This window comes from Gracilinanus agilis, chromosome 5 (genome assembly GCF_016433145.1).
Source record: "Gracilinanus agilis isolate LMUSP501 chromosome 5, AgileGrace, whole genome shotgun sequence".
In the NCBI taxonomy this organism is placed as follows: Eukaryota; Metazoa; Chordata; class Mammalia; order Didelphimorphia; family Didelphidae; genus Gracilinanus; species Gracilinanus agilis.
The window spans coordinates 8,911,955-8,939,005 of NC_058134.1; the positions used below are offsets into that span (position 1 = coordinate 8,911,955).

At 44.4% G+C, this 27,051-nt stretch overlaps 1 protein-coding gene across 1 annotated transcript in view; it reads right to left on the minus strand.

The window, feature by feature from the left end:
- Positions 1 to 27,051, minus strand: part of LOC123249717 (anterior gradient protein 3-like) — an 83,073-nt gene that overhangs the window by 2,526 nt on the left and 53,496 nt on the right. Inside the window, exons 3-7 of the mRNA XM_044678851.1 lie at positions 9,200 to 9,331; positions 6,759 to 6,890; positions 5,011 to 5,074; positions 989 to 1,041; positions 326 to 448 (exon numbers count right to left, since the gene is read on the minus strand). Coding sequence (XP_044534786.1) covers positions 326 to 448; positions 989 to 1,041; positions 5,011 to 5,074; positions 6,759 to 6,890; positions 9,200 to 9,331 — 504 coding nt within the window. The remainder of the gene's footprint in view (positions 1 to 325; positions 449 to 988; positions 1,042 to 5,010; positions 5,075 to 6,758; positions 6,891 to 9,199; positions 9,332 to 27,051) is intronic.

A 27,051-nucleotide genomic window follows, 5' to 3' on the forward strand; every position in this document is an offset into this window, starting at 1 on the left:
TTCTTTCTTTCTTTCTTTCTTTCTTTCTTTCTTTCTTTCTTTCTTTCTTTCTTTCTTTCTTTCTTTCTTTCTTTCTCAACATTTACTGCAATTTCCCCATCTCACAGATGAAACCAACAACTAGTTTGTAATTTATAATCTGAGAGATTTTCCTGAGAAATAGATAAAGGTTAGTGTGTCTTTCCTAAAGTCACAGTCTGGCTGTATCAGAGATGGGACCTAAACCCAGGTTTTGTGTACTCTACCACTGGCCGTCTATTCACTGTGCCCTACTTACTACGATCTTATACATCATAAAAATGCTCTCAAAAGCAAAACTCACCACTGGAATTTCCCTTTGGAAATAAATCTGGCATATTGATTTCACCTACCATGAGATTGAGCATGACAAAGCTACTTTGAGCCATTTCCTGGATTTCATCACTTTTGGCAAAGACTTTCTTTAAGGCTGAAATGTCACAAGAAATAGATTTTTTAACAATATCAATCATATGTAGCCTTTGTTCCTTAAACTCCTATTTGTTAAGCATGGATATTCGATTCTATATCTTAGAAGGATATACAGGTCAAAAGCCTATCACTTGTCCTACTCCCTCCATCCTTCTATTTGCCTCCATCTCCCCGCCCCATTTCTATTTTACTACTAGCTATAAAAAGAATGATCTCTTCTTTACAAAGCCCATAACTTCATAACCTCATGCCACGGTAGACCAAAATGCATTATTTATAGTTTTAATGATTATTTCATTCATTTATTTTTTCATCCTCTGTGATCTTGATATGAGATTATCCACTAGAAATATGGAGCCAGTGGGCTGGTTACAACTCCCATATGGCTCAGGAGATTTCCTTAGCCAGAGTAGAGAGGATGCTATGTAGTCTGCTTTGTCCATCCCTACTTTTGAGGACATTGCATTATCTGGAATTCTAGTAGGTACGTTGCTCCTTCATTTTGGAAAGCTCGCAAGGTGTGAGGTCATTAACGTACCTTGACAGTACTGACAGTCCTCCAAATGATGAATGACCATCAGGGGCTTGTTACTAAACAAAGAAAACAAGAGCAAGATACAAGAGAGTGCACAATGTGGTTAGAGTTTTAGAGTCAAACTTAACCATTTCCAGTAAGGTTTGGTTAACTAACATACCAGTAGAATATAATCTCCTCGAAGGTAGGAACCTTTCATTTTTCTCTTTGAGTCCCTAATGTCTAGCAGAGTATTTGGCGCATAGAAAATGTTTAGTAAATATTTATTTAATGGAATTGAACTGGAAAATAAATCTGTAACATCAGATCTAATTTTCTCAACAAAATCAACACACTCTAATTTTGGTTTATAGATGAATAAGGGGTAACCTGTTACAGTACTTTCAGAGCTATCCAGCATAATTCTGCAAGATCCTCTTTCCCAAGACTGTCAATTTTTGTGTGGGATTTTAGGAGTGAGAAAGATTTAAGTCTTTTCCAACAAGATAACTAAAGTGATTGATTTCTTTTAATCATTCAATCAACCAGCGAATGATTAAGTATTTATAAAGTACCTACTATGTGCCAGGTACTGTGTTAAGTGCTAGGGATACAAATACAAAAATGAAACAATCCTCCCATCTCAAGGAGCTCATGTTCCATTAAGGAAAACCACCAAATGCACATATAAATATTTAGGGCATGGAGGCAATGAAGATAAATCAAGGTAGTTAGGGAAAGGGCACTAGCATCTGTGTGGCATCAAAAAAAAAGATTAATGGATAAAGTAGCATTCAGGTTGGTCTTGAAGAAACTGAGGGATTTTATGCATCAGAGGTGAGGAGGAGGAGCATTGTAGGCATGGCAAACTGCTAGTGCAAAGATGCACAGATGGGAAATGGAGTTCCCTGTGTGAGGAAGAGGATGAAGGTGAGTTTCTCTGAATTGGAGAGTGGAGAAAAATGAGAAAGGAGTTTTGAAAGAGCATGTCTTCTCTTTCAGGGATGAAGTCCGTTAAGCCAAGTTTATTTGCCTATGGGTGAGGGGTACCTGCTTACTGACCCCTTCATCTTTCCATTTTTTCTTCAGAAATGGAGAAAATGTACCATTGCTTGGATTTTAGGAAGGCTAGCCAGACAATCTCTAAGAGCCCCTCCAGTTTTTCCATTTCTGACCAATGGACTGCTTAAATTCTTAGTGAAAAATGGGAGCAGCAGAATTAAAACAATAACCAACTGATCAAGGTCAAGTAACTAGTTCTCAGACTTGAGTTCATCTGCTTGGCTCTGTAGAACCCAACAAGATGCAACAATGGTGACAGCAGGGAGGCAGAGCTTAATTCATTATAAGGGAACACTTGCCAGAATCATGGAATTTCAGAGTGGGAAAGGACTATAGAGCTATCTAGTTCAACACGAGTTTCCCAGTTCTCCCTTCTCTTGCAATGCCAATGAGAGCTCCATCCTTCAAGATCTCCATTGAGGGAGAACCCATGACCTTACAAGGCAGCACATCCACTTTGGAATAACCGTTTCTTAGGAAATTTTCATTTCTATCAGCCTCCACTTTTCAATCTTTACCCATTTCTTATTCTGTACTCAAGAACACTAAGGCAAATTCTTCTTTCTCATGGTGGGTTTTAGAATACTTTATTCCAGGGGGCAGCTGGGTAGCTCAGTGGATTGAGAGTCAGGCCCAGAGACAGGAGGTCCTGGGTTCAAGTCTGGCCTCAGACACTTCCTAGCTGTGTGACCCTGGGCAAGTCACTTGACCCCCATTGCCTACCCCTTATGGCTCTTCTGCCTTAGAACCAATACATAGTAATGATTCTAAGACAGAAGGTAAAGGTTAAAAAAAAGAATACTTTATTCCAGCCATCACACCTCCTTCCCCCCTCACTCTAAGCCTTCTCTTCTCCAGTGTAAACATCTCTAGATCCTTCAGCTAATTGGCATTTAGCATGAGCTAGAAGCCCTTTATTATCCTGGTTACCCTCCCCTGGTCATTTTTGTTTTATCAATGGCCGGTCAAAAATGTGGTTTCCAGAACTGAACACAGTAAATACATGTTATGTGGATGGCGCAGGGCAAAGCACAATGGCACCATCACTTCCTTACTTCTAGAAGCTAATGCTCTCTGGAGGCAAATCGTTAGCTTGCTTTGGCTGCCATGGACTACTACTGACACCCTGGATGTGGAGGTCATGAAGAGCCTCCAGCTTCCTTGCTTCATAGGAAATGCTGCTTGTCACGGGCTCCCCCAGATCGTACTTTGGGAAGTCGATTCCTTGGACCCAACTCTCAGATTGTACATGTTGATCTCCAGTAACGGGAGCTTTCCAAAGAGCAAAACTGGCTGCCTGGAGAGTTTCCTTGGACATAACTGGTGGGTTTTTGGGGAAACCGTAGGGGACTCTGCAGTCGGGGATTCATATTTCAAGAAGGAATTGGCCTCGATGGCCTCTGAGTCTGGGTGTGCTCCTAAATGTTTAACAGTTGCGCCTGCCCCGCTTTTCTGCTCAATCTGCATTCCTCACATTTTCTGCATCACTTTCTTAAATCTGGACAATCAACAGAACAACCTATCAAGTCCTCATCTGACAGTCTACCAGGTGTGAATGTTCATGGCGTAAAGGCAACTCTGTGAGCCGGTTAGAACTGACTTCTGGCACACATTTACCTCCGAGGTTCCTGCCTATGTTGGGAAGGATTCAGGATGCAAATTGCTGAATGTTAACACTTACTCACTGCTTCCCCCTTCTCTCCTTCTCATCATTTAATGCCAGTTATAAAAAGGAATAAATACTTTAGACTTATCTTGCACATTATACATGAAAATAAACCCTCACCTTCCATCTTAGAATCAATATTGTGTATTAATTCCAAGGCAGAAGAGTGGTAAGGGCTAGGCAATGGGGGTCAAGTGACTTGCCCAGGGTCACACAGCTGGGAAGTGGCTGAGGGCAGATTTGAACTCAGGACTCCCAGTCCCTAGGTCTGCTATCCATCCACTGAGCCATGAAGCTGCCCCCTTGCACACGATACATTGAGGAGAATTATATTCTTTGTGAAATTATTAAAAAGATGCTTTTTTAGTACCAATCAGATATGTGTAAAGGACACAATAACTCAGGTGAGATGATGCTGGGCTTTCAAAGCTGTTTGTGGGATGTCAAGGAGTACAGAGCATTAGACTGGGAAGGGATCTTCCCGTAGAGCCTGCCATTCTCATTTTAAAAATGAAGAAACAGGCCCGGGTTCGTGAGGTGACTTTCCCATTATTCTAGTTAGGAGAAGCTGGACCTTAAACTGGAATTCAGCTCTCCCTACTCCCAGCCCTGAACTGCTTCTACTGACCGTTTGGTCATATTTCTCTCATGCTCCTTTGCCTCCAACCATCATTTGACCAGTAAACATTTATTAAGTGCCTGCTCTGAACCAAGCACTGGGCCTAAACATTGAGGATTCAACAACAAAACTGAAATTCTCAAGGACAGGGTCTTTCAGGGAAGATGAGGCTCAGCACCCCTCTCTTTGTCTCTGTCTGCCCGCCTGTCTCTGCCTCTGTCTCTGTCTCTCTCTCACACACACACACTCTGTCCCTCCATCCCTCTGTTCCTCTCTTTCCTTCCCCTCCCTTCTCATTCTTTCCTTCTTTGTCTCTCTCCCTCTTGGTCACACACACACATACACACACACACACACATTTAGCCTGTGAATTCATTGCATAGGAATTCTCGGGGGGATGGGGTGGGTGGAGAGGGGGGATACTTCCTCTGCCAGAGCAGATCATGATCTACTTTAGCACTAATAATAGTCTTAGAGAATTTCTTAGAGCGTGGAGAGGTGACGTGGCCAAAGGAACCAGAGGCGAGCCTTGCTCAGCCCCGGTTCCCCGGGATTTCATTTAACTATACCCAAGGTATTTTTTGACTTTGGGTAGTAGGGATTGGGGTAGAACTAGCAGTTGGGAGGGTGAGCAGAGACTTGGGTTTTCTTAGAGTTAGTGGCTTGGGATATTCCCAAACCTTAGAACAGTGTCCTTACCTCTTCTTAGCTTGGAAGAGCCCCTCTTCATAGGTCTGGACCCAAGTGATGTCATCGCCCCATCCTGCGGCAGAAACAGAGAGCACATCTAACAGGAGTTACCATGGGATGATAATGTTAATAAGAACAAGAACAAGTCATAGCTATACAACATTTTATGGCCACAAAACAATGTACTGAAACACAGATTTCCTTTGATCCTCCTGGCATCGGGGTATGGTGACTTTAGTCTCTGAGGCAAGAGATTTGGGTTGATTTTGCCTCTATGGGGCCCTAAGCAAAATCCATCTCAACTCTGGCTTCACTTAGCTCATCTATGACACGGGTTCAAATAAGTCTAGCACTGTTTATCCATTGTTTTGTTTTAAACCTTAAAGGAGAGAGAAGCATGAATGATGGAACCCACCAGCAAAGCAGGTGGCAGAAATCAAGTGACTTTCCCAGGGTCATACACAAGGGTATTTGTTAAAGTGGTAGCATTTGAATCCAGATCTCCCTGACCTAGATGTCATCCACCAGAGAATGCTGTCTCTTATGCTTCTACTCTATTTCTAGCTGATACATGTGTTTAGATCTCATTTAAAGATGGGGATCCTCTATTGTTTCAGCGAAACGCACAGCTCATGAATACTCTCTCCTGCTAATACGTTGGTACCTTCGTGCACAACAGGCACGTGGTGGTGGCATTGACTATGCTGAGGTGAGATTCATTTCCCAACTTCAAGGAAGGCTTTCTCTTCTATACCCAGTTCGTTCACCTCAGGTTTTCTCTTTTATACCCAGTTTGTTCTCCTCTGACATGAGTCCCACTGAAATGCCCAAGGTCCTGATGGTGACTATTGGCTCAGAGACATCCACAGCAGAACCAGAGTATTTTAGATTAAGAGCTAGATGGGAACTTAGACATAGTCAGCTCAACCCATTCATTCTCCAAATAAAGGAACTGAGGTCCAGACAGTTAAGTGCTTGCCTGTGGTCATATAGCTGATATGCATTTGAGGCAGAATTTGAATCCAGGACTTCCTGACCCCCTGTGCCCTGGCCCAGATTTTACCCTGCTCTGGTATCTCAGGACCTCAGTTTCTTCATAAAATCTTTTTTCAGTGTCTCTGCCCATGACCACAGTTCAGGTCCAGCTGTGGCCCTGTCTTGTGGCCTCTCTGATCCCCTATGAATTCTTTCTTTGTTCCAAGATGAGTAAATGCTTCATACAAAAACATCATTCTTTGCTCAAGCCCCTGCCACAATGGAGATGCTGAAGAAGACTGACCTTGATCCCTTTGATGGGCTACTCTCTTGACCACTTTCCACATCATCACCCCTCATTTCCCCTCATTTCCCCATTAAGTGTCCTCATGAAGCCCCCGGACCGCCCAGATCCCTTCCCAAGCCCTGCATCCTCCATGCTCCAACACCATCTCTCCCATTCAATTCCAAATTTGCCTTTTCCATTTGCTCTAAGCCCTGCTCTGGACCTCATGGTAGTGGGTGGTAAAGGGCCCAGTGTATTTCAGTAATGGCTGCCAGAGCAGTAGTCCTCCTCCCTAGGTCAGACCTTGCACCCAGCACAGACACCTGACTGCCCAAGGAAATCCTCTGCCCGTGGCCCTGGCTTATACTTGAGCCTTCTGGCTATTTAGAAGGTCTTGTATAATGAAGATGTCGATGGTTAAAAAAGGAGACAATTAAGAAGACCCAAACCTTCCCTCCCTCCTCCCCAATTGGCAAAAGATGCCATTTCATACAACCTCTGGAAAGGGTCTGAGGAGCTCTTTTGACCGCCTCAGTGATGCTGGAAGAGACCGCCAGGAGTAGGAGAGCGAAGGACAAAGCTGACGGAGGCATCCTTTCTTTTGGAGGACCAGAAGGGTGACTCTGAGCTGCAAAGGGAAGGAAGATGTTAAGGGCTCACAGGCACCCCTTTAAAAGACCCCACTTTACTGTCCTGGCAGCTCATCAAGCAACTGCAGCAAGTATTTATTAAGCACCTACCATGTCCCAGGCACTACCCTAAGTGCTGGATAAAAAAAAAAGAATAAACAGCCCCTGGCCTCAAGGAGCTCCCACTCTAAGTTGGCCAGCAACATGCATGTATGTATAGCTACATAGTCCCCAAAACCACAGAGAGCAGAAGCAAGGTGATGGGAATAGTGTGTGTGTGTGTGTGTGTGTGTGTGTGTGTGTGTGTGTGTGTGTGAGAGAGAGAGAGAGAGAGAGAGAGAGAGAGAGAGAGAGAGAGAGAGAGAGAGAGGAAGAGAGAGAGAGACAGAGAGAGAGAGACTAGAGGGTAGGACCAGGACCTCATGTATAAAGTGTTTTTGAGAGTATTCCAGACATGAGATATAGCTGGTACAACGATGAGAATGGGATGTGGTCCATTGCATGTACCGGGAAGGTCAATATGAATTGTTCTAGGCACTGAGAATACAAAGACAAAGCCCAAAGAGGCCATGTCTGTCCCCAAGGGGACTGCTTCCTTCTTATGCAAGGAGATGACATACATGGAAATAGATGTAGATAGAAAAGATGGACAAAATGGAAGCATTCAGAAATGGGACCACGTTGGAAAGCTGCTCATGAAAGCCAAAGTATGGGCTGAGGAGGAGCAAATACTATGAAGCATTTTGAGAAAGAAGGAAAGTGGGGGCAGAGTGAAGAGGATCCTCCTTCCATTCCATGCACCCATAGCTGTGACAGATACACAGTCACTTTCTATTTTCTCCCTCTCCTTCTGCTCTTCACAATCTTTTCAAGTATGAGGCATCATTTTATTGCCTGGAATTATGAAAGACCCCGTAGAGATAGAAAACATCCTGGAAATCCAGAAGCTCAGGGTCGTAAGAAGTTTAGAAGCCCCTATTCTAAGCCAGTGGTTCCCAAACTTTCTTGGCCTACCACCCTCTTTCCAGAAAAAAAATATTACTTAGCCCACCGGAAATTAATTTTTTAAAAATTTTAATAGCAATTGATAGGAAAGATAAATGCACTTGTGGCCATCACCGCCCTCCTGGATTGCTGCAGCATCCACCAGGGGGCAGTGGCACTCACTTTGGGAATCACTGCTCTAAGCCATTCTCAACCTTCCAGCAAGAGGTCATCCACCTTTTGCTTGAAGATCTACCTCTTCCCCTACAGAGAGCTCCCCACTTCCTCTTCTCTCCTCTCTGTCAAGGGAAGCCTGTGATGTTCTGGGGCAGCCCATTCCCACTTTGGGAGAGCTTGACATTCTTGTTTTTAAACATCTCCACATATCTCTTTGTCACTTCCCCCACTCCTCTGGTTTCTGCTCTCTGGGACCAAGCAGAAGCCGAATGTCCCCTCTCCATGACAGGCCTCCAAATCATTGAAGACGATGAGTTTCTCTGCCTATTCTCACCTCAGTCTGAGTCTTTTCTTCTTCAGACTGAGCAGATCCTGTTTCTTCAACTAATCCCAACATGGCATCTACTCAATGCCCTTTTCCAACCCTGTCGTTCTCCCTCTAATCAGGCCCTCCTCCATCTTTGGTGGCCCAAACTGTCGCAACGTTTGTCACAATGTCTTGTTGTCACAAGAGTTGTGGGGAGGACAGTATTGCCATGATCATCGCCTCCTTGTTTCTGGAAGCTCCCTGCATTTCCTCTCAGAGCCCAAGAGGAAATTGGCTTTTGTTTCTGCCTCGTTTACTTCTATTGAATTTGTAGTCCACGTACACGGCAAGATCTCCCTTGGACATCTTCCTCTCCAGCCGTGACTCCCTTGCCCTGTCACTGTGGGGCTATTTCCCATCTATAGACACATTTCTTTTAGGACTTCTGTCTTCATGATGTCCCATCTTCTTGGATCTAATCCATCATTTTCACTTTTAAAAAAAGTCATTTCCCTTTTCTGAGCTCTCTTGTGACTCTGCTGCCCACCTACACTTCTGCCCAAATGCATGATGTGAAGGAAATTAGGGAACCAAGCCTGGTGGCCTCTCCAGAATCTGCTGAGCCTCCCAGGCTGGACCCCACAACCCCCATCTGCCAGACACAGCCCCCTTGTATGTGCTTTGCATGATTTCTTTATGGAGTCTCCTCCAGATGGGGGGAGGATCCTTCTATTTCACTTCTAAGCCTTTTCCCTTAAGTCACTGGGCAAAGCCCCTCTCCCCTGCCAAGCTCCAATATTAAAGAGAGTCCAGGTGGACCCCTGAGAAACTTTTGCTTACCGTAAGAGACGGAGGTTCCTGGAAGAAGTGTTTTTCTCCTGAAGGTGCCCACTTCCAGAGGGTGGGATTTTATAGACACAAAGGAACACGTGACCCGCAGTCCCACCTGTATGGCGACAAAAGCAGATTCACCTGCAGAGTCCCAGGGAGGGTCGGACTTGTCTGAGAACCTCTGTGCCCCCTCCCTGGTTCTCAGGCCCCCCTGCTGAAAGCCTGTCTTTCTCCCTGTCCTGTCAGATCAGGTGTCTTCTGCCCAGAAAGCCAGCTCCGGGCTGTTGGCCTCCTCTCTCTCCCCTTCCCCAGCCCCGGACCTCAAACAGCCTGTTTGGCTGGAGTTCAATGAAAAAAGAAACCAGCAATGACTGATGGGCCTCTCTGAAAGCCATTGTTCCTGGGGCCTGAGCTCAGTGGGCCTTGGAGACTGCTGCAGGGGGAATTCTTCTGGGTAACTCTCCCCAAGGCTGGAATGATTAACTGCAGGCAGCAATTTCTTTGATGGGTAAAAAAAAGAAAATGATTTCTTCAGAAGTCCAAACCCCTCTTCCAAATTCTGAAACTGTATCGAAAACCCCAAAGGATCCTATCTGTGCCCTGCTTGGAGCTCACCTTCCCTAGAGGAAGTTCCTGGGCAGAGATTGTTATTCCTCTCTGATTGGCACAGAGACACATGGGGTCCAGGGGGTAGAGGGCTGGACTTGGGGATAGAGAGGATGCTGGATTTAGAATCAGATCATGTAGATTGAAATCCAGACTCTGTGGCATCCTGCCTGTGTGACCTTGGATAAGTCATTTCACCACTATGGCCTTCTATAAAATGAGGGAATTGGACTAAATGCCTTCTGAGGTCTTCCAGCTACAGCCAGCTGACTAGCTAGCTAGCTAGGTGAAACATTTACTAAGGTTGGACTCAAAATACAAGTGAAAAGATAGTTCTTGCCTTTGAGAGGCTTATGAAAGCAGGGGGAGACTGTGGAGGGAGAGACCTTCCCCCGGGCAAGTTGGAGAGGAGGTCCAGGAAGTCACAGAGTGTGATGGTTTGAAGAGAGCCTGAGTACATGGGTGCCTCCCCTAGAAGAAGTTCAGGAAGGAGCTTGTCCATTGGAGGACGAGGCTTATAAAGGAGTGGAGGTCAATGGAATGGAACCATGGGCTGAATCAGATTGGAAGAGAGCCTGGCTCTGATTCTTTTTTGTTTGATCCGTAGGTTTGGGTTCAAGTCTGATGCACATTTACTAGAGAGATAAGGAAGGAAAACGAAGGAAAGAGAGGGAAGGGATGGAAGAGGGGAGAAGAAAGGGGAGGGAGGAAGTGGAAGAAAAGTGGAAAGAGGGAGAAGAAGGAAGAATGTGGGGAAGACAAGGAGGAGGGGGAGAGAAAGGAAGGGAGTTGGAGGGAAGAGAGAAGTGGTGACAAGGGGGGTACAGGGAAGAAGAGAGGTCAAATCCAAGATGGTGGAGGGAATTGATCCTACCAGGAAAATCATAGGTCCTAACCAAAAAATAAAAGAAAATGCATCTAATTTCATAACATTTTAGTCCCTCTCTCTCAACTTCCTCCAGGATGATTTTGGCTATTAATCCCAGTCCCATTTTCTCTCTTATGACCATAGGATAAGCCCAGGGAATTCTGGTAGAATTTCTGCTTCTACTTTTTTTTCTTATTTTTAAACTTCATTACATAAAGGTTTGGGAGAATTTCTCTTGATACCTCATACTTTCTGGTTGTAAATGCATTTCTTTATTCCATAATATTAATGCACCCACCCACTGTCCTATTATTGGACATTGAGATTCTTTTCAACTTGGGATTAGCGGGGGTGGTATTTCTCAATCATAAAGAAATATTGCTACCATAGAAATCTTTGAACAAATGCCTTCCATTTTTGGCTCTGCTTTTGATAGCTCTCTCGGGCTATGATAATGGAATAGAATGATTGCATCAAAAATTAAGATTATTTTTACACTTTTCACTGGATATTCTGCCCAATGATTTTCCCAGAAAGATTGCAGAAGTTTCCAATTGGACAAACAATAAATGAGTGACCTTGTGTGAGTCTTGTATGGTGTAGTTACAACTAAAGAGTGACGCTTGTTAGGAGATCAGAAAATAAATACTTGTTCTATTGGATTCTCCAAAATACTGCAAGCCTTTAGTTTTGCTGCTTTTAATAATTGTGGGCGATTGAATGGGTATGAGTTGCTTTAATTTGAGTCTCTGGTCATTTGTGAGACTGAACAATTCTTTCAGGTATTTGTTGTTGTTTAGTCAGTTTTAATCATGTTTGATTCTTTGTGACTCCATTTGGAATTTTTTTGAGCAAAGAGGCTGGAGTGGTTGGCCATTTCCTTCTCCAGCTCATTTTATAGTTGAAGAAACTGAAGCCAACAGGGTTAAGTGACTTGCCCAGGTTCACATAGCTAGGAAGTGTCTGAGGCCAGATTTGAACTCAGGACATGAAATGCCACAAAATTCTTCATACCAGCCCCTTTTGTTTTGTTATATCTGATATGCATAAAGGTGGGAGTGGGACTGACCAGTTCCTCAGAAGCTTAGCCAGCCAACCTGGCTTTAGGGGAGCCAACAGTCCTGGCTTGGAAGGAAGCTGGATCCTAGGAATTAGGAGGATCCTCTCAGATCCAGATGTTAGGGGCCACTCCTCTCAAAGACAAAGGAAGAAGAAGGAGGCCAAGGGGCTGAACTGGGAACAGAAGCCAGGGAAAAGAAGCAACCCTGACCTGACTGAGATGAGGATGGGCAGTCAGCGGGTGGAAAGATGCAAAGCAGCTTCTTCCTTTTTGCTGATTGACTTCAGAAATATTTACTCCTGCCATGTATGTGGGAATAGACACTTGCATTCCTCCAGTCTGAATGTCCTTTCCTCCTCTCTGTCATGGTTCTGTGCCCTAATTCAATGCAGCAAATGCTAATTAAATGCCTCCTACATAGTAAGGACCCTGTTAGAGGTTGGGGAATCAGTGACAAAAAGGAGACAGTGCCTGTCCTCCCATTCTGGTGGGACACAACGTGCACATGAGTCATCAGACACATCCTGGGTAGAAGGCAAGACAAAACTTCTAAAAAGTGTGGAGGACTAGGGAGATCATGGAAGACCTCATGGTGGAGGTGGCTCCCAAGAGGAATATGAGCAGCTTTACAAAGCTCATCAAGTGAATTGAACCTTGTGGGGCTGTCCTACAACTTCACCTGCTTTCACCATCTCAGACACCAAGAGAAGTCCAGCCCTCTCCCAGACTCAGTGACTTCTCAGACCTGATACCGACTTTTCATGGAAAACAGCATAAATGTAAAAAAGCCTGAAAGTGGGAGCCTCCGTGTGGCCTGAGAGGTTTTGAGTTTTTCCCCAATCCCATCTGACTGGATCTGACCACTTCCAAAAATATCTCCAAACAATTGCAGGGAATGGAACTCCCTGAGAGAGAACTTCCTTTGATTGTTCAGTAAACTCAGTTAAAAGTTGAGTTTCCCAGAGGGAATTCTCTTCAGAGTGTTGGTGGGGAGCATGAGGGGTCTCTGCCACTGGGCCATCTCACACCTAGAAGCCTGCCTTCCAGCTGGCTAGTCCCCTTATGACCCCCTAGATCAGTGATTCCCAAAGTGGGCACCACTGCCCCCTGGTGGGTGCTGCAGTTATCCAGGGAGGTGGTGATGGCCACAGGTGCATTGATCTTTCTTATTATTGCTATTAAAATTTAAAAAGATTAATTTCCAGGGGGCTAAGTAATATTTTTTCTGGAAAGGGAGCAGGAGGCCAAAAAAGTTTGGGGACCACGGCTAGATCAAGCCCTTCCTTTGACAGAGGAAAATGCTGAAACTCAGGATTTGAACTCAGATTTTCCAACACTGAAGCTAGTGCTCTTTTGGAAGGGACCACAGTTTGCACATCTTTATCTGCTACATAACCAAAGACTTTGCCCTTGGTCTTCCTCCCAATCCCATCGCTGAATGTTTTGAGAATTGTTGATTCAAGGGCCAGAATTCCTGGAAGTGGGAAAGGTTTAGCCCAACCCCAGGCCTACAAGCCATTGGAATGAGAGAGATTGGGATGACAGGGAGCAGGTGAAGGTCAGTGAGGGCAGGTCCCCAGGTCTGTTGGCTAGGCTGGCATGGTGGCCATGATGGAGAAGGAAGGCTGCCCAGAATCAATACTGTTGGCTTCTCCATCACTTGGCACAGTTCCTTACTGTCCTACTATGTGCTCAGGTCTTCTCAGTTTCCTGAGGCATGCTGGCCTGTCCCTGGAGCCTAGCCCTGGGCTGACCTCACAGAAGTGATGAGCAAACATGAGCTTGTCAATCAATCAATGTCCTTCCATCTTCTCTGGGGCTGGTGTTCCTGGCCAGAGTCCAAGTCTGGTGCCGTTCCTAGAGTTGCGCTCTGGCCACCTGTGTCCTGGGCACAGTGATTCAGAGCTCAGGCAACTGCTCCCTATTTGTTGAAGCCAGCTAATAGCAAATACACTCCAGAGTGCTCCGTCCTGGCCCTACTTGGCAGCTGTCAATGGCTACAGAAGGCACAGAGGCAATTCCTTCCCAGAGCCCACCCATGCCACTCACCATTCCTGGTGACGGTGACTCTAAGCACTCAGACCCAAGGGCCTGGGGAAGTTGAGGTAGGGTGGGGACCGTGGGGAGATGAGCCCCAGCCTCAGCAGGACACACACTGTGGTTACAGAGAGAATGGGAATGGACCTTCGAGATTCGATGTTGTATAATGAAAAGGGGGTGGAAAGAACTGGAGTCAGGACATGGGTTTGAATCTCAGATTTTTGAATCTTCAGGTGACTTTGGCCAGTTGCGGTCCTATCTTTGCTCTCCTGGAAGGTGAAGGGGTGGGTGTCCTCAGAGTCTGGTTTTGGATCCAGCCCAATTCCCTTACAAGGTCACTGGGCAGCTGAGGATGCAGGAAAGAAAAGAATTTGCCCGAGTTCACTCAGATGATGACCTGGAAAAACCAGGTTCCTAGACCCCAGGCTTGTCTTCTGACTCCTAGAATTCGATGGCAGAGAAATGCCCTTTGGAAGTTTCATCTGCAGCCAACATGGTTCAGGAATCATGGTGCAGCCAGTCAACCAGTCAGCATTTGTTAGGTCCCTCCTATGTGCCATGCACTGAGTGAGGCACTGGGGATACAAAAGAGGCAAAAGTTAGCTGATGCCCCTCAGCACTTACAGTCCAGTAGGGAGATGCCATGCAAATGGAAAGATACAAAGCAAACTATGGGATGAAGAGGAAATCATGACAGAGGAAAGGCTGTGGGATTGAGAGGGACTGAGAGACTTCTGGTAGAAGTAGCTGGCACTTGAAGGATGCTGGGGGAGCCAGGAGGCAGAGATGAGGAGGAGGAGGATTCCAGGCATGGAGACAGCCAGAGAAAAGGGAGAGATGGAATGTCTCCTTCATGGCACAGCCAAGAGGCCAGTGTCACTGGATTGAAGAGTGAGTCTACTAGATCTTCTGCTTTAGGTCTAGGGCCCAAGTTCAATCTTGGCTATCTTGCTTCTTACCTGACCATGAAAACTCCATCATATGGGCCTGTAGATTGAAAAATTAATATTCATTGCCTCTAAAGTATGATATTTATAAGGATTCATTAATGTGAAATCAGAGAGCTAGAGGACTCGGGGAACCTTTTCCCACTCACCTCACATGGAAGAGAGAGGCCAGCGCCACAAGGACTGGTCACCATTCAATTCACCTGGAAGAGAGCAAGAGAGCTTTTCCTCAAAACTATATACCATCATGCCAAAAGGACGCACAAAAACAGAAAAGGAATTGTGGGTAACACAGAAAGGCAGTTTGGGTAATGTACCATTTTTTAGGGATTCAAGATAATTCTAACTACACAGGCCTCAGTTCTTTGATGTCTAAGAGAAGTGGTTGGACTATATAGCTGACCTCTCGAGTCCCCTTCAGTTCTAAATATGACACCACCATGGGGGCTTCTCAAGAGGGATGAGCTCATTCAGTTCCAAGAAGGCTGCTTCTGAAAGGCTGTTCCTAAAAGGACTATACTTTTTAGGTTCTCTAGCGAAATGAGCTTTCCCGCCACCATTTTGTTTTCTTACAGAACTATTCTCCCACTTGGTTGGCCCATGCAGTTACCTTGGGTTCACTGACACCACCTGCTTCTCAGATTGCATCCATTTCCTTTGCACGGAGACCCCAGCAAGTCTCACTGGTTGCCTTTCTCTGGACAGTTTTGGTGAGAATTTGCCTACACCTTTATTGAATATTCTCAATGCAAAGAATAGACAGAGACTGTTCTGTCCCTTTAGGCAAGAGCAGATCAATCCTGAAGGATGAGGAGACCAGACCCATCAACCCCAATGACTCTCTTCACAGAATCTTCATTGTCCCTCCGCCGTTTGAAAAGGAAGCCAGGGCCTTGGGGAGTGGATCCCTTCCTAGGTGAAGGCCCTTCTTCTCATACAAATGGGGAGCTGGGCTGCAGCTCCTCCTCAAGGCTATCCTAGGTTGACTTTCAGGCCCTGGGCAAAACTCTTTCTAGTGGTGCTGCCAGTTCCAGATCTCTTCTATCTCCAAAGTTTGGTGCAAAATGGCACACACTGGAGAGAAGCACAGCATCATTTCCAGTTCCTGTCATGGCACCCTTTTCATCCTTTGGCTGACCGTGTGATTATTTACTTTTCAGACTCAAGGTTTCAGGCCAATTGTTCCCTTCCCTTCCCTTCCCTGCACGGCTCAGAAAAATATCTGTGGTGATAAAGGCTGAGTGTGCAAACATCATACTTCCTTTTTCCCTTCTTTGCTCCTGTTCAAAGCCATAATCTAGAATGTTTGTTTAACAACTGGGCTTCCTAGATTAGGCTCCAGGCTGCCTGCAATTCAATCTGTTGGCCTTAGGTTGCAGCTCTGGGGTTATGGACAAAGAAAGTTCTCTTTTCAGCCAGTTTTCTTTTTAAAGTCTGGGATACATCAAGGAACAGTGATTAGGGGCCTCACAGGTGCCTGGCTCTGGACTAATTTTTGAGGACATTAAAGGCAAATTGAAAGAGTTTCTGTCCTTAGGGAGTTCTCATTCTAAAAAGGGATGTATGTTCTCCTGTGTTACTATGTGGAGGTGCTTAGTGAAGTGCCTAACAAAGGCCTGGTTCCTGGCCCTCCTTTTAGGAATCCTAAAATTCATGCATTTTGGAATGCGGAGGCCAATGCCTTCAGCTCCCCTTGAGTTCTCAGGTAGAATCAGGTCACTGAAATAAAGGTTTTAATGCTTCAAGGACCTCAGAGTTCATTGATGGAAGTATTCCCCTCCTTGATATAGATCCCAATCAATGGACATTCATTTCAAGGGTTACTAAACCATTTCGTAGAAAAGGAAACAGCCAACCACTCCAGGATCCTCACCAAGAAAGCCCCAAACAGGGTCATGAAGAATCAGACCCCCTGGAATGAGTGAGCACCAAACAGAATACTTAAACTCCAATGATCTGTGAGCTTATTGTGTTAGACTGTCTACCAGTACTCCAGAGGGCAGCCCATCCATTCCTGTCCATCCTGTTTGACTCTCGTCCAGGTCCTTCCTAGGTTCACTGCAGAGAAACCTTCCTCATTTTCTCCTGAAATCTTTTTTTTTTAACCCTTGTACTTCGGTGTATTGTCTCATAGGTGGAAGATTGGTAAGGGTGGGCAATGGGGGTCAAGTGACTTGCCCAGGGTCACACAGCTGGGAAGTGGCTAAGGCCGGGTTTGAACCTAGGCCTGACTCTCACTCCACTGAGCTACCCAGCTGCCCCTTTCTCCTGAAATCTTGAAGCTACCAGAGGGACTCTCTGGCGACCTCTCTGTCCTCTCTCCTTCCCCATATGACCAGGTCAGCCTTTCTTCCTCTGGAACTCCTCCTCGATGATGGCTTTTATCCTCCTCCATCAATGCTCACCATGTGCCTCTCCATTGTCTCCTGGAGGGCTCTCATTCTTCATTCTTTGGAGACTCTCCAGGCCCGGGTTTTATTGCTATGTTGCAACACCAGTAGAATATCGGTTTTGCAAAGATGGATCTTCGTTCGCAAAGCCTGGGGCCATTCAAAGAACTGCCAGGTCTCCTGAGGGAAATCTAGGCCATCCTCTCCCATGTCTGAACAGTCAGAACTTCAAGTCTCCTGAAGGTCGGGGGAGAAATGTGTGATGGATACAGACCGGCTTCGACATGTTCTCAGCAATGGTTTGCGCTCAAGGAAAAGGATGAAAGCTAACGAGATGAAGCTGCAGAGGGGGCTGATGGAGCTATGAGTGAATGTCCAAGAGGAAGGCGCTTCAGCCGGGCAGTAAGTAACTTGGCTAAGGAAACCTCCTTTTCCAGATTTTTTCCTCCACAGGGAAGGTAGCCCAACAGTAGGTGGGGTTTGGTTCAAAGAGGAAGAAGTGACTGAGGACAGGCTCTTTGGAGGACTTGGGGGCTTCTTAGAATTTCAACATGTAGTAGAAGAATTATTAGCTGATAAGCGACAGAGCTGAAGAAATAATGAGTTTTCAAAGCAACACTTTGCACCAGTACCCAGAAAGCACTGCGGTAAAAATCTCATGGTTTTCACAGGAATGAAGGGAAGACAGTGCCCCACCATTTGAGAGTTGTGATGGTAGCGCCATCTGCTGGCAGAAGAGCACCTCCATAAGATGATTTAAGAGGTCGGCTCTAAAGTAGAATCTGACACTTTCAGCTTATTTGATTATAGAATCAAGAAATGTCAGAGCTGGAAGGAGCCACGGATGCCATCTAGTCTGATTCTGCCATATTTCATTTCATAGATGAGGAAACAAAGGGTTAGAAAGGAGGAGCGCCATGCCTGCGGCCATGGAGTTAACCAGTGGCAGATTGAGATTGAGGCAGTCAGGATGCATTTATTACTCCCCCTCACCCCCCAGGTATGGGTTGGGCACTGTTCTGGGCACTGGGAATACAAAGAAAGAAAAATGAGGAAGAAACGGCCCCCAGTCTCTGGGAGCTCACAGTCTAATGAATGGAGAAGACAATCTGCCAACCACTGTGCCAAAGCAGCTAGAGACAAGATAAATTGAGGCTAGTCTCCGAGTAAGTCACTAAGATGAAGGAGGCCTGGGAAAGGGATTTTTACAGTGACTGAGATGAGGGATGCTTGTTCCAGGCATGGGGGACAGTCAATGAAGGAAAACCCTCCAAGTAGCGAGCAGGGATGCTGTGTGCCCGAGATGGCAGGGAGGTGAGTGTCACCAGTGATTCTGGGATTCTGAGCTGGGACTCAGACAGATCTCTGACCCAAGTGATGCCATTTGGGGAAGTGAGACCTGGGATTATTTCCTTTTAATTCTAGCAACAGGCAGGGCAACAGTATTTAGGACTCAGTGATATTTGTGTGTTCTTCCATCCATCCACTCCAGGGCTGCTTAGCTAATTCTCCTCCAGCCTTTGAGCTTCAGTCTAACTGGCGTCTTCACCCTGGGGTCTTCTCAAATGCCTTCCAACAGGTACAACTTCTCCATCTCCCAGATTCCCAAGTTTCCTTTGCACTCTCTCTCTCTCTCTCTCTCTCTCTCTCTCTCTCTCTCTCTCTCTCTCTCTCTCTCTCTCTCTCTCTCTCTCTCTCCCTTTGCAATTCACCCTCATGTTGTACTTGGTAGAGTTGTGTAAGTTAACATCTCATCATGATTTAAAGTTCTCAAAAATGATTTCATCACATTTGAGCTTCAGAAATAGCCTTAGGAGGTAGATGCTCTAAATATGTTCATTTTCAGATGAGGAAACTAAGGCTGAGGGGAATTTAAGTGATTTGAACTTGGGTCTTTCTGAGTCCAGAACCAGTGCTCTACCCATTGTGCTATCTAGTTAATTTAGATCTAGAGCTAGTGTGGAATGACAACTTGCCTTAGAAAGAGGAAAGAAGAGCTATAGTGTAGTTCCATCATGAATTCATACTGAGACCTTGGAGAAGTGAATACCTTTGTTGGGCTTCAGTTTCTCATCAGTAAAATGGGGATATTAATAGGTCCTGCCTAATAGAGTTGCTGTGATATTCTATTAATTGTCTTGCCATCCTTAAAGACAACATTAATGTTTATTGTTTTTATTATCTTTTTTTATTTAGAATATTTTCCATGGTTACATGATCCATAATTCCCCCCTTTCCCTCCCCGCTCCTGGAGCTGACAAGCAACTCCACTGGGTTATACATGTATCATTGTTCAAAACCCATTTCCATGTTATTCCTATTTGAAATAACGATCCTTCAAATCATATCCCCATTGAATCATGTGATCAATCATCTATTTTTCTTCTGCATTTTTGCTCCCACAGTTCTTTCTCTGGATGTGGATACATTCTTTCTCCTCAGCCCCTCAGGATTGTCCTGGGTCATTGCATTGTTACTAGTAGCAAAGTCAGTTATATTCAATTGTGCTACAATGTATCCGCCTCTGTATACAATGTTCTCCTGGTTCTGCTCCTTTCACTCTGCATCAGTTCCTGGAGGTTGTTTCAGTTCACATGGAATTCCTCCAGTTCATTATTCCTTTCAGCACAATAATATACCATCACCATCAGATACCACAATTTGTTCAGCTATTCCCCAATGAAGAGACACTCTCTCATTTTCCAATTTTTTTGCCACTACAAAGAGCTCAACTATAAATATTTTTGTATGTTATTTTTAATAAAATTATGTTTAAAGTTAAGCATTCCATAGTACCTCTCAACTGTACTTTTGATTATCCCCTATTATTTATTGGAAGTAGGGCTATTTAGGATAGAGAAAAGAAAACATGATTAGAGAGGGTAATGATAATTGTATTCAAGGATCCTATGGATTGTGGTATGGAGGAATAATCAGAATCATTCTTCTTGACCCCTAAAACAACTGGGGCAATGAGGGGGGTATTTAAAGAGGTACATTTAGACTTCACATTGGGAGGAAACTTCCTAAAAGTTGGCATTATGCAAAGATGGACTGAGCAGCTGAGGGAGTGAGTGGGTTACCTTTTCATTTAATGAATCAATCAAAAGCCATTTATTAATTGCCTTCTGTGGGCCAGGCACCATGCTAGGCTATCAGCCCAAATGCAAACCATCCTTGATCTCTAGGAGCTTACAGGCTTCAAATGGATAGTTGGTGACTCTCTCACTGGATAGTCTCTCAAAGGGATTTTGTGTCTGGATTTGACTAAATGACCTTCCAGGTCACTTTCCATGCTCTAATTTTGTGATTCAGGGAATGAGGGAGGGAATGAGAGAAAGAGTGAGGGATAGGTTTAGAGGAAACCATACAATGCGTTACCCTTTTTCTTATTTTCCATCTTATCCTCAAATTCCCCCTTTAGACTCCATCTCCCAGAATTCTTTCCCCATCCCAAAATTCCTTTTCCCTTTTTGTTTAAGTATGTCTTTATGTTATTCTTTATAGAGTTCTATAAACTCCTCCCTCTCCCTTTTCTCCCCTAGTGTGCGGTCTGGGAAAGCCTCTCTTTACTGAAGGTTATTTTCTTTCCTCTACTTTCCAAGTGATATTTTAATAAATCTTATGAAATATATTACTTGGAGTATTGGATATTAATTTTAATCTTTATACCTCCCCACTCCTCACATCCAATCTGTCGCCAAATCTCACTATTTCTAACTTCCCAGCATCTCTCTAATTGACCCCTTCTCTTGGCTCCCCTTGGTTCAGGCCCTCATCATCTCTTCCCTAGGTTATTACTATAGATTCTATTTTTTTAAATTTTAAACCCTTAACTTCTGTGTATTGACTTATAGGTGGAAGATTGGTAAGGGTAGGCAATGGGGGTCAAGTGACTTGCCCAGGGTCACATAGCTGGGAAGTGTCTGAGGCCAGATTTGAACCTAGGACCTCCTGTCTCTAGGCCTGGCTCTCAATCCACTGAGCTACCCAGCTGCCCCCAACTATAGATTTTTAATTGGTCTGACCATGTGCCTCCACTGGCTCCCTATGGTCTCCATGATAAAACACAAACCCCTCTTTTTAGCTTTCAAAGTCCTATACGATCTATTCCAACCTATTGAAGGGGCTCATAGGCCATCATAGGTCTTCTCTCAAAGCTGGAAGCCAGAAGCACAAGAATTTTCTCCTCTTAAGCTCTAGCCTACTCTGCTCTTCACGAGAGTGGGAATATTAAATAAGCAAGATCTCCCACTGAAGAAAGTCTTGTGCAAATGGGCATTGAGATAGGAGTCATATTGTTTCTCCAGCATCTTTGGACATCGATGCCACCCCCACCCCCCAGCATTCTGCCTTCCAGTCCAATTCACCTTCCTCACAAAGATATATTCTCTTGTCATCTTACACACAGAAGGTGGTGATGAGGGATTGACAAGGAGCCTTCGATCTATACCATAGGGACCCCATGACATTCCTCCAATGACCAAAGGATAGGAAGAATGGGATGGGTAATCCTCTCCTCTCCACATTGGGGCAGTTTCATACTGGGTGCCTTGGATAGTCACAGAGTGAGAGGGAGATTCTTAGAGACACTTTTTTTAAATTAAAAAACTCATTGGCCATTTATGCAAGGCTAGGAACTGGCCAAATGCAAAATCCGGTATAAGAGAGTCCAGGGTTTCACTTTACCCCAAGCTCCATCTGAGTCCACAGTAGGCCCTAGTAGCCAAGAAAGCTGCTGTGATCTTAGGCTACCTTCAGGGAGAGGTAGAGTCCTACAACAAGGATACAAAGGCCTCCAGCTAGTTCCCTGCCCCCAGATCTCCAGAGGGTGGTATATGTAGCTAAATTCAGATAAGTCCATCTGTCTGGGAACCAATTTAGCTCTGAGAATGGAGCATCTGCCTACAGGAGATGAGCATCTCCATGGTTAGCTGGGCTGGTTTTCAGAGCCACAGAGGCAGACACGGAGTGGGTGGCAGGGTCCAGATCCAGCTGAGGTTCCTCTAATCACCAAGGTGCTTTGATTGGGGCTGAAGGCCTCCATTATCAATGGCCAGGACACGTACAGCAATCTTTCAAGTCCTAGTAGGGACAATTCCAGTGCCTCCTGGGCTAACCATCCTCATTTCCTCTGACTGCCCTCCCTATGACATGCACTTCCTTCTCCTGGTGACCCGTCCTCTAATTTCTCTCCATTTCATCAGTTGCCTTTGACAATGGAGCACCTAGAAGGGACTCCAGTCCTTCAGTTGGACTTTGTCCCAGCCAGAATGGAGTGGGACACTCTGGCTCTTCTTTCTGCAGCCCGTGTCCTTCTTGACAGCTTTCTCGGCTCCTGGAACACCTTGCTGGCTCAGACAAAGCTTTGGCTCAGTTTCTTCCTCTGTCAATGATTAAGAATCTCTAAAGTTCCTCCTTCCATGAACCTTCTAAGATGGGTATGGCCAGTGTTGCTCATTAAAGTGGTTTAAAGTGATTGACACTTGAAAACCATTGTTTTCACTGTATCTCAATTGGGATCTTCTGGCTTTGCAACCCCATTGTTCTGATCTCCAATCCATAAGTCTTCTCCTTGTTTTAAGCCTTCCTAGGAAAGGCCTGCAGAGAGATTTGAGGGGCTTTTCTTTTTTGTTTCTCCCTTCTTTATTTAAGAAATCCTAAAGCAGACTCCATGACCTCTAGAGGGCTCACTTTCCCTTTGGTTTCACTCTTTCATTTTGTTTTTCAAAAGTCTTGGGAGAACCTTCTCATGTAGTAGATCCAGGCTGGGGGTGAAGGAGTGAATGGAGAGAGATATAGGAGACTCAGTCAGCTGCATTAGTTTTTTGCTCTCTTGGGCAAATCTCTCCCATCCTCCATCTGGCAAACGGTATTTGCCCTTTCCCCCCACAGGTTGCCATGGGGTCAGATGAGACATTAGCACACTGGAGAGGGGAAGAGGGGAAGACAGAAGTGTAAACCTGATAGTGTTTAAAGAGCCCCGAATTTGGAGCCAGAGAACCTGGGGCAGCCCATTAGACACTGGGAAAGGAGCTACTGGCTTTAGAGTCTGAGGATGTGGCTCACTTCTAGGTGTGAAAGCTTGGGTAAATCACTTCATTCTTGTGGTCCTCAGTTTCCTTATCTGTAAAAAATGGGGTTCAACTTCAGGTTGTTTAAAGTCTCTTTTGGCTCTAAACTGGTGACCCTGTAACTTTACACACCAAACTAAATCTGTAAAATCTTCCTGTGGAGGAGAGCAGTCCTACAGTGCCATGGGCTACCCGGGCAGCCAGGGAGTGGTGACGATGGTGGTGGTGATGGTGGTGTTGGAGGTCTCCAAGCATAGGCTGGATGGCCAAAGGCCAGAGATGTGTGTGTGTGTGTGTGTGTGTGTGTGTGTTGTGATATTGGAAATTTGGGAGTCCTTGAACTAATTTTGAGGTCCCTGATCTAAACTTCCTGTGAACATTTAACTCTTTTTCAAACTACATTTCCCAAGATTCCTCTTGTGTAATCAGGTGGGCAGGAAGCGCAATTATGTAAACAGGAGTATAAAGACTGAGGACTGCATTGGTACTTGCTCTCTTTTTGGTGATTTGGAGTGGAGCCAGGATGGGAGGAAGAGGGAACAGGGCTTGTATATTTTGAACTAACTCAGCAAGCACGTGGCTTCATTTTTCTAAATGGCTTTCAATAAACCCTTTGAAACCATGATATTTTTAATTTTATCTCTCTATATTAATTTTATTTCTTACAGTGTGTGGGGAGGGGGCGGTGTTGTTCACACCCTGGTTAGCCTGACTAGCCCCCGAGGTCTCCTCCAGTTCTACGGAGATTCTTTGATTCTGTGATATCCAAGTGTCTCTGGGTATCAAGAGGAGCAGCTTGCTGTAGGAGCCTTTTCTCATTCCCCTCCTTGTTGGTGCCCCCAATGGCTCAGTACTTATTCTCTGTATCTGACATTTCCTCACAGTATGTGTGTTCATGCTGTATAGACCCTTCCCCAGTGGAATGCATTTTACTCCTTATTAGATGTATCATGTTTGTCTTTGTACCCTTAGGATCTAACATGGAGCCTGGCACACAGCAAGGGCTTAATCAATGCTCCTGCAATGAGTTAACAGAGACTTTCTGTTTGAGTGAATAGGGCATGAACTTGGACTTGGGAGACTTCGGGCACTCAGTGAATCGGGTGATCTTGGGCAAGTCACTTACCCTGACTATGCCTCAGGCTCCTTTTCCTTTTTATTTTATTTTTTATTTTAATAAAAAACAAGAGGGCTGGGTTTAATGGCCCCAAGGTCCTTTCCATTTCTAATTCTACAATCCTAAGACCCCATGGATGGACAAAATACCCCCGATCTTTCTTATAGTACAAAGATCACTCAGTGGTGAGGGGAGGAAAGGGGAGGGGAAGAGACATGTAGGAATGATGGTGATACCAAAAGAGAAGATGTCAGTCAAAGAAAGATGACACCCACAGCATGATGTGTTTTGTGGGGGATGAGGACAGCTTTCCTGCCTAATTCAGTTCAATTCGATGAGAAGTTACTGAGCTCATCTTCTGAGCCTGGCACTAGGTGAGGTTCTGTGACCAGAAAAACAAAAAGGAGATGGCCCATGGCTCTAGGAGCTTACTGACATTTTCTTTCTTTAATTAATTATTTAATTAAGAATATTTTTCCGTGGTTACATGATTCATCTTCTTTCCCTCCCCTCCTCCTACCCCCTCCCGTAGCCAATGAGCAATTCCACTGGATATTATATGTGTTATTGATCAAGACCCATTTCCATATTATTGATATTTGCACTACAGTGGTCATCCGACATTTTCTTGTACAAACCCAGGGCATGGATGGATGTTTATAAAATGATTAAAAATATTTAAGAGCTAGCAAAGTTGAACTGTGTTTTTAAAACCAAAACAGTGCCATCAATTCAGAGATAGAAAAGGCCTTAGAGGCCATCTAGTCACCAGCCTCTTATTTTACAAAAGAGGAAACTGAGGGCCAAGGGAAGGAAGTGACTTTCTTGAGGTTCCATGAGTAGATGATGAGGATCAGAGCCAGGAGATCAGAGCCAAGGCCCGTGTGGTTTCCATTTTACCACAATGTTGCTTGAAATAGGCTCATCCAGAGAAGTATGAAATACAGTTAGAGTTTAGAAAAAGGGTTTTTAACCAAACTTGTCCATATCCATAGATAGATTTCAGGTAATTTATGACCTGGGATGGGCTATTTAAATATAGTTGTTTTCTTTTTAATTAAAGAATTATTTTTAAATTCATTTTAAGCATGTAAGAATAAAATTCCAAGAAGGGTACTTCACCAGACTGCCAGAGAGGGGGGCCTATGACATACCCACAAAAGTTAATACTCATTAGATTATTGGAATAAAGAGAAACAGAATCTTCAAGCAGAAACCAGAAGGTTAGAGCGAGTTAGTGGTCCTTTTCCTTTTGGCTTCTTAAATTGAGACTTCTATGGAGCCATGAGTTCCTGTCATGCAATGGCCAAGTCTTAATGGTTTAATTCTCCAAGGTAATTAGGAAACTAATTAGAAGTGCAACCTGAAGGAAGCATCACTCAGAGAAAACCAGTAGTAACAGCAACTATTTTCCCCAACATGTAATATTTTTCTTCCAATTCTAAATCAAATGTCCATCAAACATCAGTAGTAATTAAAAAAAAATGTATCATTGGATAACAAGGGCCTTGCTCTCCCCATGGAACATGCTCAGTAGCTTTCTAGGCACCTGGGCTGTTTCAGCTCTTGAGTGCCTCAGAAATCATGACACAAAATCATGTTTTGTGGTGGCTCAGCACTGAAGGATGATTCTCTCATTGTCTGCTGAGAAAGAGGAGCCTGTGACTCAGTGGACCTTTGAAGACACATCTACCAGCTTATTCTCTTGCTCTGACTCTCCTGTGTGGCAAATAGTATGTGTTGTCTCTAGACTCCTCATGAAGAGGGTTAGGGAGGGGGTAAGATATTTTCTTTCCTTCTCTCCTGCTCCCTTTTCGAACATGGGCTCAACTGGATAAGATAGTACCTGATCTCCAGGCTGCCTTTTTGTTGCTGTTGTTTCTTTGTGTTTCTTTTCTTGACCAAGTGATCAAACATCATTCTTAGAGCAAATGTGTTTGGGATTAGAGGAAACCTTAAAAGATATCCTTGGAGAAATCCTGGGACTCACTAGACTGAAATGAACTGGGGTCAAAAGGATGACTTCTTGGCAATGATTCCAGTGTTCTTGGAGAAAATGACCACCATTGAAAATACTTGCTCAAATCTATTCTTTTTCATCAGAAGATATGGGCCAGTAGTTGCTGGGACAGTACAGAGCTGTGATGAAATGTAAAATTCCTAATCGTTAGTTTTTGAAAATTGCTTTAAGTTCTACATTTTTAGTCCTAGAATCTTTGCCTTTGGGAATATTATATTCTGTGACAGTTGATCCTTTAATGTAGAAGTTGCCAGGTCCTGTGTAATCCTGACTATTGCTCCACGATATTTGAATTGTTTTCTTTGAAAGCTTGTAGTACTTTTTCTATGACCTGGAAGTTCTGGAATGTAGTTACAATAATCTTGGGACATTTTATTTTGGAGTCTTCTTCAGGAAGTGATTGGTGGATTCTCTCAATTTCTATTCTTCCCTCTTGTTTGAGGATACCAGGGCAGTTTTCCCTGATGATTTCTCGCAAATGTGGGGCTCAAGCTCTTTTTTTTAAAATTGTGACTTTCATGTATTTTTATGATTCTTAGATTATTTCTCCTGGATCTGTTTTCAAGGTTGAACACTTTACCAATGAGATATTTTCTATTTTTTTCTATTTTTGGATTTTTGTCATATTGCTTTCTGATGTCTTATGACTTCATTAGCCTCTATTTGTCCAATTCTAATTTTTAGGGAGTTCTTTTCTTTCTTGAGATTTTGTTTCCTTTTGCATTTGGCCAATCCTTTT